Source organism: Histomonas meleagridis, assembly GCF_020186115.1.
Source record: "Histomonas meleagridis strain 2922-C6/04-10x chromosome Unknown contig_25, whole genome shotgun sequence".
Classification (NCBI taxonomy): domain Eukaryota; phylum Parabasalia; order Tritrichomonadida; family Dientamoebidae; genus Histomonas; species Histomonas meleagridis.
In genome coordinates this window covers 211,340-227,883 of record NW_027150831.1, presented here as the reverse complement: position 1 = coordinate 227,883, position 16,544 = coordinate 211,340, and the positions used below count along the sequence as shown (strand labels likewise).

The window sequence follows — 16,544 nt, the reverse complement described above, 5'->3', positions numbered from 1 at the left end:
TTAAATTTCGTTAATATTCTTTAAAATGAATTGCATTTTTATAATTATTTTGCTTATATAATCTTTTCATGTTTTCATATGTGTGTTATGAAAAAAAGAAATACCAATTTCCTATTTATTCTCACTAAAAGGATATAAATTAGAAAGTTATATTAGTATCATTTGAATAAATATTGTTTTGAAATTTTTTTGGAAAATAATTATTGAATAAACCATCACTAATATATATATATATATATATATATATTAGTGATACTAAAATAATTAATGATTTTTAAGAAATTATATCAAAATTGAAATCGATTTCAATATTAATTCCATTTATATAAAAAATCATTTTTAAAATCATTAAATCATAAAGCATATTCATTAAATATAATAATAATAAAATTTATTTAGTTATTATTTAGTTATTCGAATAATGGCATATCAAGGAGCTCATTAGATGTGGTAGCTACTGTGAATGTCTGTGCATACTTACGAAGACTCTTAGTCATTGCTGTCTTGAGCTCTTTCGGTGTGATTGTTGGGTTGCTTTTGATGGTCTTTGTCAAGTTATATGTGAAGACGCCCTGATCCTGACGTTCGATAACTGTTTGTTTTGCTGTTTGTCGATCGTTTGCTGCTGAAATTGAGATGATTTTGTCGGGAAGTTCTCGCCCATTTACATCACCTCCTTGAATATCCCAGATTGAACCAGAATGACATGCATCTGTAATAAGCGTTATACGATTATTTGGATTTTTGTTGTTAATTAAGTGATCAATTAACTCATCATCAACAATATTTCCATCATCAAAGACAAAAGCTTCATCATTCCCATCATCTTCATCTCCATCAAGATCTCTAACCGTTGTGCCATGCCCAACATAGAAGAAAACTAAGTGATCTGTTGTGAATTGAAAGAAATGATCAAGATATTTTAAAAAATTTCTTGAATGAGGATTGTGCAAGAAGTAAATATGAAACCCAAAGTTCTTCACGCATTTAGCCAATGAAACGGCATCATTTAATGGCCCAGTACCAAGATTAAGGCGGTATGATTGGTATGTATTAACACAAATAAAACATGCTTTATCAAACTCAGTCGGTAGACGTGAAATAGGAATGCTACCAAGATCTCGACCATATGTTCGAAGACGTGTGACTGGATCAGACATTTTCCTCGAATATAATATGTCTAACGTATTATACCTCAATTAACTGCTTTTTAAACGTTCAAAAAGGGTTTTGGATTTTCGGAAAAGTGCAGTATTTTTGAATACAGAAAAAGTTCTTGCTTGGGAGAAACGATAGAAGCGGTTATGGAATACGTTTAAATAAAAGGTTTTTTTGAATAACTCTGCCAGTGAAGATGATTAAAGCCTAAAAAAAAAAAAAAACATTTTTAGAAACTAGAAAAAAAAATTGCTTCTTCTTCTATGGCTTTTTTCGTTTTTGTAATAAGATCTGATCGAATTTTTTGAAGCCTCGAAAATGCTCGTTCTGCTGCGGCTTCAGTGGATTGTATCAATAAGATCTGCTGTCTGATTCTTGCGAATGGTCTCCAATCTTCAATTGTATACAATACACTAAAATATCCATAAGACGAAGTCTTACTGCTTGGATAAAATGGAAGCTGATTGTCACTCAATGTGAACCAATCAATAAACTTGCATGAAACTTTTTCGATATCTCAATCTGAATAATTATGCATGTGACAAATCTTCGTCATTCGCTCCAACAAACTTTGTAATGAAACATCTGCTTCAACGTTTGAATTTTCGAGGTTTCCATCTAGTACAGCAAAATAATCAAATTCTTCCCTATCGGCCTCTTCTTCCTCTTGTACTTAAATAGGTTCAATTTCACCTCCGGTTATCATTTCATCATATACTAAATTCTCGTCAATTTCAATTTGATTATAATCTTCTTCTAATTGCTCATTAAATTGTTTTATGCTATTAAGTAGCATCTTGTCGTTTTGTTCAAGTTTAAGTTTTTGATTTAAATTACTCGTATCCACATCCCTTTGGGCAACTTCGACTTCTTTTGCATATTCTCTTCCTTGTAAAGTGAGAGAGAATGAAAGTTTAATTAATTGATAATCTCCTGTCGTTTGCAATCTTCTGATAATTTTATTATAATGAATATGATCATAATCGAATGTCGTATCATTATAATTATTGATTTCATAATACGAATCAGGCAAACAGAGAATAAGTGGATAAATGTTTGACGCAGGGAAATGATCTCCTTCAATTGTTTTTATTAGTTTAATGAGAGGTAATAATAAAAGATTTGTATTTGAAATTACATCTATGAGCATGAACTTGATGAAGCTTAAATCATCATCACTATTGAACAGATTTGTATCATTTAATATTTGTTTGATTTTACCAATCTTACGAATTCACCATTCACAAATCTCAAATGTATTAAACCATCTTGTTAGACAAAATCCGGGACATACTTCTCGCATTGTTGAACTGATTGGTTTGGATCGAAAAATTTTCGAAAATCTCGAAATATAATCTTGAATCATTGACAAATTGTCCGATTGAAATGTGTCTTTGATACCTAATGCTATTGTATGTGCAATACATGGGAAAAAAATAATTGGATAATTGTTCTCATGCATTGATGTGAAATGAAATGAATTTAGTGATTCTGGATCAATGGCTGATTTTTGTACTGGTAGGTTGTCCGCAGTGATCGATCCAATCGCAACGTTGTATGATTTTAATTGATCAATAATATTAATAACAACGCATTTATAGTTCTGTAAGTTCCCAATAAAATTCTTATTTGCTGAAATTATTAGTGGTTTTAAATCTAATGCTATAGGGTTTGAAATTATTGCTATTAAATAAGAAACGCCATGATTCATCCCAGCATCAATCACTAAAGAATTATAAGGAAACAAATAATACTTCTGAAGTGTGGCCTTTTTTAGTTGGTTTTCGCATATTGGCAGAAGTTTTTTATCAGTGTGTTTCTTGAGTTGAATGAAAATAATGAATCGATTTCTGCGTTTGGATTACTTTGGCCCAGCTGAATACACATCTTAATCATACATTTGAGGACTTGATGCAGCATTGATTGAAAGATCTAGACTTGCGATTAAAGAGTGAAATTGAACATCTATATTTTTGGAAATTTTCGTTATGCCAAAATAATTTTCAAGAAGTGTAATTGTGGTTGATTGTGTATATATATTTGATTTTGTTATTGTTGTTGTATTTGAATTTGTTAATGTACTTGATTTTGTATATGAGTTTGTTGGAAATAGAGTACAATTACTTATATTTGATCCAACAGAAACGTTAAGTTTACCAAATTTTGACGAATTATATATATGTTTAATGTCATCACACATCCTACAAAACAACAATCGAATGCTGTGTTATCAATATTAGGTTCTGTGTTACCGCAATAATAAACACATATAAGAGAAGTGCAATTACAAAATGTTTAAATCCAATTGAAGCTAAATTTTCACAAAGAATAAGTACTGATAAATTAGAACAAAGTCCAAATGCCATTGTTCCAATTGTGTTTCGATTTTTTTGCATACGTGCTTGCTATATTTTTAGAATTTAATATGGTAACAAAAGAGTTTTCATTGAAATTATAGTAATTGGATTTTTGCAATCTTATAATTCCATCTTTTGGATTTTACTATAACACTACAAAAATGATGAGTTAATTGATCACTTAATTAACAACAAAAATCCAAATAATCGTATATATATATATATATTAGTGATGGTTTATTCAATAATTACTTTCCACAAAATTTCAAAACAATATTTATTCAAATGATACTAATATAACTTTCTAATTTATATCCTTTTAGTGAGAATAAATAGGAAATTGGTATTTCTTTTTTTCATAACACACATATGAAAACATGAAAAGATTATATAAGCAAAAATAATTATAAAAATGCAATTCATTTTAAAGAATATTAACGAAATTTAAATATTTACTTCATTCATCGCCATTTTCATAGATATATAAAATGTGAAATAATAATTACTTACAACACAATTTCCAATATTTCTAGATAAATCATGCGTTTGAGTAATATAAACTATATTATTAGATTTACCCTTATCTGAAGTTTGTTGGAAAATTGTTTCGAAAAAAAAGAAAATGATTACAAGAAAAGTTATCAGATAAATTTGATTTAAAATTTAAACATTTTGATCTGAACATACATTTTAATATTCCATCGATGTAATAGAAACTTAATAAAAATTTTTTTGATATTTTAAGTGTATATATTAGAAAAAAAATTATAAAATTTCTGAAGGAACATCACCAAGAGCAGGAAATACTCTATAGTGTCCTCCGTTTATTAAATAAGTCGAAGACAGACAAACAAACATTTATTAACTCATTCATAACTTATTTGTTATGTTTTTTTTTTTTTTTTTTTCAACTGGTTTTTGTGTTAAAATTTCCATTTCATTTTTATTAGAGCAATACGAATGTTTACTCTTTTATTTTCTATTCTTATCGTTCCAACTTTAGAGATCAAATTCGATAATGCAACAAAAACACTTACAATAGAGAATGAAACTGATTTTAAAAATGCAAGACAATATGCAGAAAGAACATCAATTTTAATAATTGCTGATGGAATTACATCAATACCAAACGGAACATTTAAAGGATGGGAGAATCTAACTTCGGCTAAAATCGGGAATTCAGTAACTATAATTAATCGCGTAGCATTTTACGAGTGTTTCAATTTATCAAATGTTATTTTTGGTAAAAAAATTAATACAATTTCTTACGGCGCTTTTTTAAGGTGCATAAAATTAAAAGAAATTACATTTGGAGAAAGTCTCAAAAAAATTGAGATGAGGGCATTTGCTAATTGTTCATCACTTGAAAAAATTAAATTATCAAATTCAGTTTCTATAATAGAAAAACAAGCATTTTCAGAATGTACCAAATTAGTTAGTGTCAGTTTAGGAGAAAGTATAATTACAATTAATGTATCTACTTTTAATAAATGTTCTTCACTTGAAAAAATTAAATTACCAAATTCAATAATCACAATTCAAGCACATGCATTTTATGAATGCATAAAACTAAAAGAAATTCTTTTTGGAGAAAAGTTATCTAAAATTGGCCAATATGCATTTGCTTATTGTAGTTCCCTTAAAAGCGTTGAAATTCCAAATTCAGTAACTTTGATTGACAAAGAAGCATTTGCTTTTTGTTATAATTTATCAAGACTTATTTTAGGAGAAAAGGTATCTTCAATCGGATTTGGGGCATTTTGGAATTGTTCTTCTCTTTCATGCATTTATTTTTATGGCAACAAAGAACCTAATGTAAATGAAACTGCATTTGATGGATGTCCTGCAAAAACTGTAATGATTATCGGTTCTTATAATTCGACGAAATTTGGTGACTTTAATTTATCAATTGGAACTACAATTGAAGGTTGCGGTGCATGGCCAACAAGTACATTTACACAATCCAATACATTTACAAAACCAAATAGATTTACGACAACAAATTCAAATATACAATCAAACATACAGACAAGTTCATCTGCAACTCCAGTTACATCATCTACTCCAATCACATATACACAATCAAACATACTATCTAGTTCAGCAGAATCAAAATCCAAATCAAATACCACGGCAATCGTAGTTGGTGTAACTGTCCCTGCTTTACTTGTTTTAATTGGTGTTTTAGTAACAATTTTCGTTATTAAACCCCGAAAGAAAAAAACTACAACTCTTCAGGAAAATTTATAAGTTTTACAGTAATATAGCTCTTAAAAATTAAAGAAAATCCAAAGTTCTTTAAAACATAACTAAAGGTTAAATTTAACAAAATCAACTTCTTATGTGTTTGACAAATAACATTTTTTTAGTTATTCAATAAAGATAATAATCAGAATATATATCTTGTAAAAGATTTGTAATCTTAAGTTCCCTTTCCGAATATACAGAACCATTTTCTAAAACAATATGAATTGAATGATTTGATGAAGAAATTATTTTTATTTGATTATTTATATTTAAATTTAATTCTAATCCATTGGTTTGTGCTTCTTCATTTAAAATCCCTTGTAATTCACCAAAAAGAATCATTTTTTGATTCAAATTCATTATAAATTTGGAGCAGACATGTGACATGAAAACGCCAAATGGAGAAAATTCTTCTTTGTTGGCCACTTGATGAATATATTCATAAAAAGATAGTTATTGAAATGCAAGGAGGACGAGAAATTCGAGGTATTCTTAATGGTTATGATCAATTTGGGAATCTTGTTATAGGAGAATGTTTTGAAACGATTCCTTTAACTAAAACAGAAAATTTCAAACCTCGAAAACTTGGGACTGCAGTTGTTCGATTCCCTCATATTCTTGCAATTGATCAAGTTGAAGAAGAAGAAAAATAAATTTTTTTTTAAATAAATCTTTATATATTTTTTATTTTACAATATTAAAATGGAAATGTTCATTAATTGCTGAAACAAATTCTGTGCCATCAAATTCTATCTTTTGTGCTTGAATTTTTCCAACTTTTCGAAAAGTTTCGAGAAAATTTTCAACATTCGATATTTGTAATAATCCTTTTTGATGACATTCTGTCGCTAATTCAAGCTGATGATTTTCCATCAATTCTTCATTCATTACAACTAAAAGTGCTTTATCAAGTTGAAGAACTTCTAAGATCGTACCTGCTCCTGCATGTCCAATAATAAAATCTGATGTTTCTAAATATTTATGAAATTCTTCTGGACTTGCATATGAAAAATATTGGTCAAGATATTTAACTTCTTTTTCGTAACAACCGACTTGTGCAATAATTTTATCATAACCTAAAGACTTACTAATTTCAAGAAATTCTTTACTATCAATTTTTGAGATTAAAGCATCAAAATGTGTTGAACCAACGCAAACAAAAATTGTTTTCCCCATTTATGTAGAATTGTGAGGTGAAATAATACTAACGGTCATCATTGTATATCCCAATATTTTTATTTTTTTATGTTTATTAGACAAGTCTATTAAATTTATTAATTTCAAACAACTTCATATATATATTATGGAAATATTATACATCACATAGCTATTCAGAAATTTAGAGCTTTTCATTTTGGCTTTAACTTTTTAGATCAAAATAAATATTTTTATTTATTTTTTATAATAAATATATTTAATAATTAAAAAATTATTAGTATGTTCATTATCAACGAATAAAATAACTCACATCAATAATATTAAAGTTTATATGAATATAAGTAAGAGATTAATATGCTTTTATAAAGTACATTTACGACAACAAATTCAAATACACAATCAAACATGCAGACAAGTTCATCTGCAACTCCAGTTACATCATCTACTCCAATCACATATACACAATCAAACATACTATCTAGCTCAGCAGAATCAAAATCCAAATCAAATACCGCGGCAATCGTAGTTGGTGTAACTGTCCCTGCTTTACTTGTTTTAATTGGTGTTTTAGTAACAATTTTCGTTATTAAATCCCGAAAGAAAAAAACTACAACTCTTCAGGAAAATTTATAAGTTTTACAGTAATATAGCTCTTAAAAATTAAAGAAAATTCAAAGTTCTTTAAAACATAACTAAAGGTTAAATTTAACAAAATCAACTTCTTATGTGTTTGACAAATAACATTTTTTAGTTATTCAATAAAGATAATAATCAGAATATATATCTTGTAAAAGATTTGTAATCTTAAGTTCCCTTTCCGAATATACAGAACCATTTTCTAAAACAATATGAATTGAATGATTTGATGAAGAAATTATTTTTATTTGATCATTTATATTTAAATTTAATTCCAATCCATTGGTTTGTGCTTCTTCATTTGAAATCCCTTGTAATTCACCAAAAAGAATAATTTTTTGATTAAAAATTCATTAAAATGGAGAAAATTCATGCTTGCTATAATTTTTAAAAAAAACACGATCACCCCGAGCATAATGTACATTTCGCGATAAACGAATGTTTGATTTTCAAATAGAAATTTCCCCATTTTATCAAAAACCATTATGTTATAAAATTGATTTTTTTTAAATCATATCGTTCAAAGAGTTCCAAAATTGAAACAGTTTTATTAAAACCGTTTGATTTTTTAGGGGGGGTTTAAAATGTTTTTCTTTTGAATGAACAAGGGTGGCAATTCCTCAATTAAATTAATTGAAGAAAGGATAAATGAACAGTTGCCTCCAAATTCAGCCACACCTTTATTTGCGGATTGGCTCCATTCGTCATTATCTATTACAGAGCAATGTAATTTTTCGCCTGAACCAATTCGTTTTCCATTTCCAAGTCTCACAAAAGTTGGATTAATTGTTGCACTTACCCAACACCAGTCTCAATCGATTTCTCTTGGGATGAATTGGATCAAATCAAATGGGAATTCTTCACAAGAAACAGTAGCTTCTCTTCGTTCTCTTTACCATGACTTAAGACCAGATGCTAAAATAAATGCAATAATTAATCCAACTCTCACTGAAATTAATTCATCAATTGAAAGTTTTTCAATACCAAAATTTACCAAAAACGGACCAAAACTTAGGAGTATTTTTCATTATGTTTCCACTAATCCTATTCAAACTTCACCCACTCATCTTCCTATATTTTCTAATGATAAAAAATCCATTTCATTCTTTCCTATTGAAACAATACTAACCTCAAGTTCCAGTTGTTGGATCCATATTATTGACTGCAACAAAGCAGGGTGTCTTCTTCCCACATATTCCAAATTCATAAAAGATTCATGTGATCTTGGTAACGAAATTGATCTTTTTGCCTTCTTTTCATGCGGTCCTAATGAAAATCTTCCACGTTCACCAGGGCTTCCATATGCACTTTTTACGTCATGTATGACATCACCAGCACAGACAGCCCTTCTAATTCATTCTAATCATTACTTCTGTTTTAAGGATGGACCTCTTCATCCTTTTTCTCCTGATTTCTTTAGCTCCGTTTCGCCCGACATTTTTGATGAAATTTTGAAGTCACTTCACCTCCTTATCGAAGCGATGGCGTTTGATGTGTTTCCGCGCGAACTTTTTGTGCGGACTTTTCGGACCGATCCAACGGTTTCTCAGTTAGTTTGTAATTTCTATTTATCATCTCGGTTAATGGGTTTTTTTGGAGTTACACCATTATCGTTTCCAATATTACCTGATTTAAGGAAACATCATTTATGGGATTCATTTGATCTTCGTTTAGATGCAGCAATGCTTCAAATTAATTCATCAAACTTACAACAAACATCATATGTTTCTTATTTGGATGATTTTTTAAAGACACTTCAAAACCTAATGAATGCTACGACAAAAGATTTTCAGTTTCCTTGTTTATTAGCTTGTATATCCGAATGCTTAAAATATGATTCATTAAAAGATAAAACATTTGAACTATTAGCGAAATATATTGATAAATCTCCTGATTCAATTCAACAAGTTTTATGTTTCCCAATTTTAGAATTATTATTTCAAATATTACTTACTAAATCGAACCTACAAAATAACAATTTATTATTTTGCATCATAAAAATCCTTTCTTTTACCAATATACCATTTCTAAATTATCACATTTTAAATGAAATTTTGTTTCCGTTATTCAAAACAGAGAAACCGTTATTTCCGTTAATTATTTCCACTTTTTGCATATGCAAAATTGAGATAATCCGTCAGTTTCAACACAATTGGATTGAATTCATTAGGCCGTTATTTAAAAACAAATATTCGGATGTAAGACTTTGGTCTTTATTATTTGTTTATACACTTTCTAAAGGAGTACAAAACTTAAGCGAATTGTTGAATGATATTATTGACTTATTAAATGATGATTATCCAGAAGTTCGAATTACAGCTCTTTATACGATTTGTGAATTCATTGGTAAAGATGAAGATCAAAAAATATTAAAATCAATTTCATTATTAAAAGATGATCCAAACCCATCAGTTAGATTACAGTTAATATTAACTTTATCTAAGTTTAAAATGTGTAAAGAAATCGAACAACTTTATGAATTCTTGAAATTCGATCCTTATCCTCAAGTGCATAAACAATTAGCAATCGATAAATCGAAAAACATTTCATATGTTTATGATTGGATGATATCAACGCTTTCAAACCCAATTTATGATATTGTTAAATCACCTGAAAAACGAATTATCGAAGTACAGCCAATCGAATTTAATATTTCTTTAACAAATAATAATAATAATAATAAAAAACTAATGGCGTCATATTCAAAATTAATTAAAGGGCCAATAATTTCATGCGATTCACAAATAACATCGAATTTCTCGAATTCTGGTGAAAATCAATTCATTTTCGGAACTAAAAACGGTGACATATCATATTGCGTTTGGGGTGCCCAGCAAAAACCGTTTTCAAGGCGGTTGTCGGGTACCCCAATCACACACGTTCAATACATTACAAATTACGGTTTTCCGTTGGTTTTTGCTTCAAATACCGACGGTTATTTGTATGCTTTACAATTCAGCAACAGAGCTTTTAATCTGGCTAGCTGTTTTAAGGCTTGCTCAAGTCAGTTTAGTTTCGAATGCGATGAATGCCAAAGAAGACTTTATACGAATTCAAATGGCTCAAATGTCTTAATTTATGACTTACAAAAAGAAAAGAAAATTGGAGAATTTAAGTCAAGTTATGGACAGATCAAGTATATCCATGCGATTCCAAAAGTAAGAGACGTCATTGTTGTTTGTAGTGACATTCTTGAATTTTATGATACTCGAATTGGTTGTGATAGTATAATACAATTCGGAATACAAACACATGCATTCGATGTTGGTACTATCGATAGGTCTCCAACCGAATTCGCTTTGAGTTTTACTGATTGCTCAGTTGGACTATTTGATATTAGATCAACAAACTCTCTAAGAAAATACCAACTAGCACAGACACCAACACAAGCTTTGTCTTTTGCGGTACATAGTTCTTCTGCATCAGTTGCAATCGGTCATGAAAATGGAATTTTTGCTGTCGATTTAAATAACGGAACAAAACAAGAAATAAAAAGCGTCACGCAATTGTTCACGATAAAAAGAATTAGGACAGTGACAAATTGCTTGTTTCATCCAAATAGATTCATCTTGTCTTTTCCCCAAGAACACGAAATTATAACATTAATAGAAGACAACTAGCGTTATATAGATTATTTGCATAGAAATATTCATGAATAAATGTTTAAATTTTATAAAATTGTCTGATATTGTGATTTCGAATAAACGCATTTTGAATAATAAGATCAAATATTATTATTATTTGACACCAATATAATAAATTGCGTTCAACTTTAAGTTCTTATTGTTTAAAATAATGGAAGAACTCCAAATAAAAAAACGGTTAACTTTTTTGCCATCTCATATTTGGTGCACCCCAAAAATTAAACGGTTTATTACCAATTCCTTCTTTTGTTGTAAATGGAAATCTACATTTCACACATACCACCAAGTTCAACTTTAAGCGAAATAAAAAATGAACTTTTAAGATATGGAGAAATTGAAAATATTAAAATATTTTATCATTATTATTTAGGCGAAAATCATACAGAACAACAATATTCATCAGGGTACGGGCTTGTTAAATTTTCTTCAAGGGGTAGTGGTATGGCGTGTCTCAGAGATGAAGATCCTATTATTTTAGATGGATATGTTCTTAAATTTGAAGCAGCACCAGATGAAATCAACGAAACAATATCAAAGTCTCTTTTTATTGCATTTCCAGGCCCAGGTGTTACACAAAATACCCTTAAACTTCTTTTTGGAAAGAAATTTGATTCAATCAAAATCTTCCACCCAGTGAAATACAACAAACCAGGAATGGCACTTGTTACTTTTGTAAACAAAGATGCAAAGGTTAGTGTAATGGAGCAATTTAAAAATTCTTCTGATTTTATTTGTCAATCTCCAACATATGACCTTGAAACGCTTGTTTTTACAGATGACGATACTGACGTATCTCACCTTAGATACTTGCCAAGTAAATTTAAGTATGATCATCAAATTGAAAATAATTTTCTTGACTTTGAAATACAATTTCTTGACCACGTTATCAAAGTTAATTCCTATTTAGCAGCAGAATTTTCTACCAAAATCCGGAACCAATTAATTAATTCTTCTCATAAAAATTCATATGTTTCTCCTCTTACAGAAAGCGGTCCTTTTGAGCTAATTGCCAAAGCTCTAAATGGTCACTCAATTCAGATCAATACAGGGAATGCAATCTTTTTATATCTTTGTGCAAGAGATCTTGAAATGGATCAACTCAAAGAAGCTTGCCTTCAAGTAATCAATGACTTTACTGACATTGAAACAGTATTTTATTTTTGTAGAGAGCTATACAACCACAATCTCGACACATCAAAGCACGTTAACTTCATCATCCAAAAATTCAATGAGTGCATTGAATATCCAGCTTTCAAAACGATACCCATTGAAATTGTTCTTAAAGTTCTCAATTCAGAAGAATTGAAAAATTTACATTCCGAATTATCAAGTTGGTTTTTAGATTTCGTCAAAAAAGATGAAGATGCGCAGTCGAAGCTTAAACCTTTCCTTATAAAGTTTTCCGAAAAGCTTGATGCGAAAATGCTTCGCTCAATGATTTCAAAACCTTCATCAAATATTAACGATCTTAGATTAGCTCTTAAAAATGCATTTCTTCCAGCTCAAAACGAAAAAAAGGCTGATCATGGATTTCACGATTGCCCATATATCCCAACAAAGAGTAGTTATGGTATATTTTCTTATATTAAACAAGTATTTGGAAAACCTGCATCAGATATTGTAAAAGTTACAGGGACAACAAATCTTCCGCTTATCCTTGACCCACAGTCAAGCGAGTCTGAATATTATGCTTCGCCTCCGATGGAAAATATGTGGATTCAATTCAATCTTGAAAAGCACCCATTCACACTTCGCTCTTATACACTTCAAACAGTATTTCATGATGATGCTCCTCACATTCGTCAATGGTGTATCCAAGGCTCAGATGATGAAGTTAATTGGGTTGATCTTCATCGTGTCGAAAAAACAGACGCTTTACATGGGTGTGGCAAATCTAATACCTGGCATGTTGACAACAATACAGAATACAAATATATTCGACTTGTTCAAACAGGTCCTAATTGGCATAATACATATTCTCTTGTTTTACAAACCATCGAATTTTATGGAAACACACGCTTAAAAGATAAGGATACCACTGTATATCAGCAGGGAAGAGAATGGTGTGGTTTGTTTAATCTTTTGTATAAGAAATTTTCTACTAATCCTGCTCTTAATAACCAAGTTCAACTAACAACTGCAGCAGACCCATCAAATCTCCTTAACCCTGAATGGAGTAAGAGCTTTTCAGTGTGGGGTTCTTCCTACAGCTCTTCGATGCCATGGGTGATGCTTGACTTTAACCAAATGGAAGTTTTTGTAACGACCTACAAACTGAAAACCGCCCAAGGTCCGGGGTACCCCGTCAGCTGGGACCTTGAGGGGTCCACCGATGGGATAACGTGGACGGTTATAGATTCAAGGACTAACCGCTCAGAAATGGGGCACCCCTTTACGGAGTATTTATTCTCTGTTAGAAAGCAATCATCACAACCTTTTACACAACTGAGAATTAAGATGACAGAGCCTAATAGTTCTGATTTAAATACTTTTATGTTGTCGGGAATTGAAATTTATGGTAAAATAAGGATTTGACTTTCCTCAATTACACAAGTTTAAATAATAAAAGATTTTTATTAGGGATTAAGTTGTGTCTTTTAATAGAAATGTGTTATTTCTGTGTTTTTGTTTTGATAATTAAAAAAATTAATTTAATGATTTTACAATCTTTTGTTATTATGAAATTAAGTAATGAGAATACATTTGGTTTTTCCTTATCTTTAATATTTTGCCTAAACAAACTTTGCTGCAGCATGAGGTCCTCATTAAACTAAGTGAAATCTTCAAATGTATAAGAAGTTAACCAAAAAGAAAACAATTGATACTTTTAGAAATGATATTAAAGACAACTTAGAAGAAACAGAGAGAAGGGAATTAGGATTTCAAAGCGAAAATTGTTTTTTTGATTATTTACAATTTAATGCTTTTTTAATGTCTCCTGATTCTTCCATAATCCCAATGCAAAAAATAGAAGAATTTTATAAATTTCACTCAAGGTATCATTTTTTAATTTCCGATGAATCTGTAAAAACCATAACATTATTATTTTCTTTAATCAATTTTTTTGGCAATAACATGTTGTTAATAAATTCGTTGATACTTCTAACCTATGATAATCGGATAGATCCCATGATTTTTATACATGGTATAGAATCAAATTATCAATTAATTCTTTTAAATATTCCAATTTTACTTAAATTATTTGCACGCCTTTCATGCAAGAAGTCCATACGATCACAAATTCTTGGATTAATTCCATCTCAAATTCTTATTCCTCAAATTAAACCTCACAATATCCATATTATTTCTAAAATTTTATATAAATATTCTAATCTATATTGTTTAGGCAGTTCACATTTTCCTTATTTCTTCCAGTTTCTTCAAACAGTTTTCCAAAATTATCCCAAAGAAAACAATCTGTCTCTTCAAATTATATTAAATCTTACAAAGAATTCAGAGTTTTCTTATGACATGTTAAATACTTTTAATATATTTCCACATTTTAATTTTCTATTAAATTCTTCAAATGATATATCCACAATTTCATTAATTTTCCAAATATTTGTAGTTTTACTCGACTCAGGTTTTAATGAGTTATCAAAAATTGATATTCATAAAGCATTTGATTTTCTAAATTGTGATTCGATTATTATCCAAAAACATTTACTAAACTTTTTGATTTCGTTAACTCAAGTAGCAGTAGCAGATGGAATTGTTGGCATATTTGATTACTTTAGAGATAAAAATGTTTTGGCAATTATTTATCATAATTTTTCAATTGGCCCATCATACGAAATCAAAATGCTCATCATAAAATTGATATCAAACCTTGTGTCCTTTTATGGAATTGCCGAGATAAGCGAATTTTTAGTTAATGAATTCATTGAAGAAATTTGCTTATTCTCTGAAAGCTTACAGACATCAGATGATGCTTACGCATTAGTTTCTTTACTATTAAAGCTAATGAACTCCAATTCTAATGAAATCGTTGAAGCAATAAAGAATTATCTTTCTATCGAAAGCCTTATGTGCATATGTGATGACATGGATCCTATAATTTCACTTCGGGTCAACACTTTAATTGAAGAACTAAGCCAATAAAAACTGTTTGTAATTTTTTTTTTTTGCAAAAGTTGACTGTAACTAAAACGATGACTGTTAACTAAATTTTCACGATTTCCCCACTTTTTGGATCAATAAATCACACAAAAACCCGACAAATAACGAGGGCAATTTCTCCATTCAAAAAAAAGTAATATTGATTTTTTCTGAAGTTTATATACAGAAATACTGTGAAAGATTTCGGGCCAAAGAAACCCGCCAAGAATTTTCGGAGGTTATTCCACTTTTTAAACGAAAACACGTTACATATTTTCTAAAAGTTAAATATTTGACAACTCCATTGAATAATTAAAAATAACTCATTCAATTCTGTGCCAAATAATGGCGTCAGTAACAACAACTGTATTGTCAACTTCTCAAAAGACTAAAGGCCAATCTGGTATTGACGACATTACAACCACAGAATCTGAGAGCTGGAAGCTCAAGCTCACTACAGAAGATTTTTTATATCCATTATATGAAGAATGTTCAACTCACAGTAAAATACCAAGCGTAATAGTTATACTTCATTTTATAGTTCAATTTATCCAGCTCTCAGTTGTTTCATCAATGCTTTTATCAAAGAAAATTAATTCTGATACTTTCCATCCAGCATTTTATATTTTACTTAAGTTTGCAGATTTTGGCATGACATATCAAACATTTGATGGCTGTTTCACACAATTTCTTGTGTTAGTAATCATATATGCTTTAATGTTATTATTTATCATTTTTATGGTTATCTATCACAAAGCCAAAAAGACGTTTTTAAAATTTCAAGTTGCAATATGGCAAACATTTTCTATGATAATAGTTAATGTTCTTATATGTCCAACCGCAGTATATTCTGGGAAAGCATTTGTTGCTCTAACAACAGATGCAAGTCTTAAAAACATTGTTTTATTCATAGTTTCAATACTTATGTTTTTGTCATTTTTTAGTGTCTTTATTTTTTCCTCATATATGTTTACATTAACTCCATATTTAGTTGATTGTATTTCATATGGATGGGATCCACGACCTAATTTGATTTTGTCATTTATATTATTTTTAGGTGCAATTACAGGAACAGCAGTTGAAGTATTTGCAGATTGGTTAATGTATTTATTTGTCATATTTATTTTTTTATTATTTATGGTTGTTTATCGATATTATTTATATTTCCCACATTTTTATTATGGTTATACGGTAATATCATCATCATTAATACTATTTTATATGTATAATTGTATAATATCAATAC

The 16,544-nt window shown here is 29.4% G+C and overlaps 2 protein-coding genes across 2 annotated transcripts; one reads left to right on the top strand and one right to left on the bottom strand.

The window, feature by feature from the left end:
• Nucleotides 1-410: 410 nt before the first annotated feature.
• Nucleotides 411-1,160, bottom strand: GO595_004120 (Clan CD, family C14, metacaspase-like cysteine peptidase; the record flags this gene model as incomplete). The annotated part of the gene is made up of 1 exon (XM_067917217.1): nt 411-1,160. The coding sequence occupies one exon, from the start codon at nt 1,158-1,160 to the stop codon at nt 411-413; it is 750 nt and encodes a 249-aa protein (XP_067775658.1).
• Nucleotides 1,161-11,641: 10,481 nt separating this feature from the next.
• GO595_004119 (F5/8 type C domain containing protein) lies at nt 11,642-13,735 on the top strand (the record flags this gene model as incomplete). The annotated part of the gene is made up of 1 exon (XM_067917216.1): nt 11,642-13,735. One exon carries the CDS (start codon nt 11,642-11,644, stop codon nt 13,733-13,735), a length of 2,094 nt encoding a protein of 697 aa, XP_067775657.1.
• Between the last annotated feature and the right edge of the window lie 2,809 nt (nt 13,736-16,544).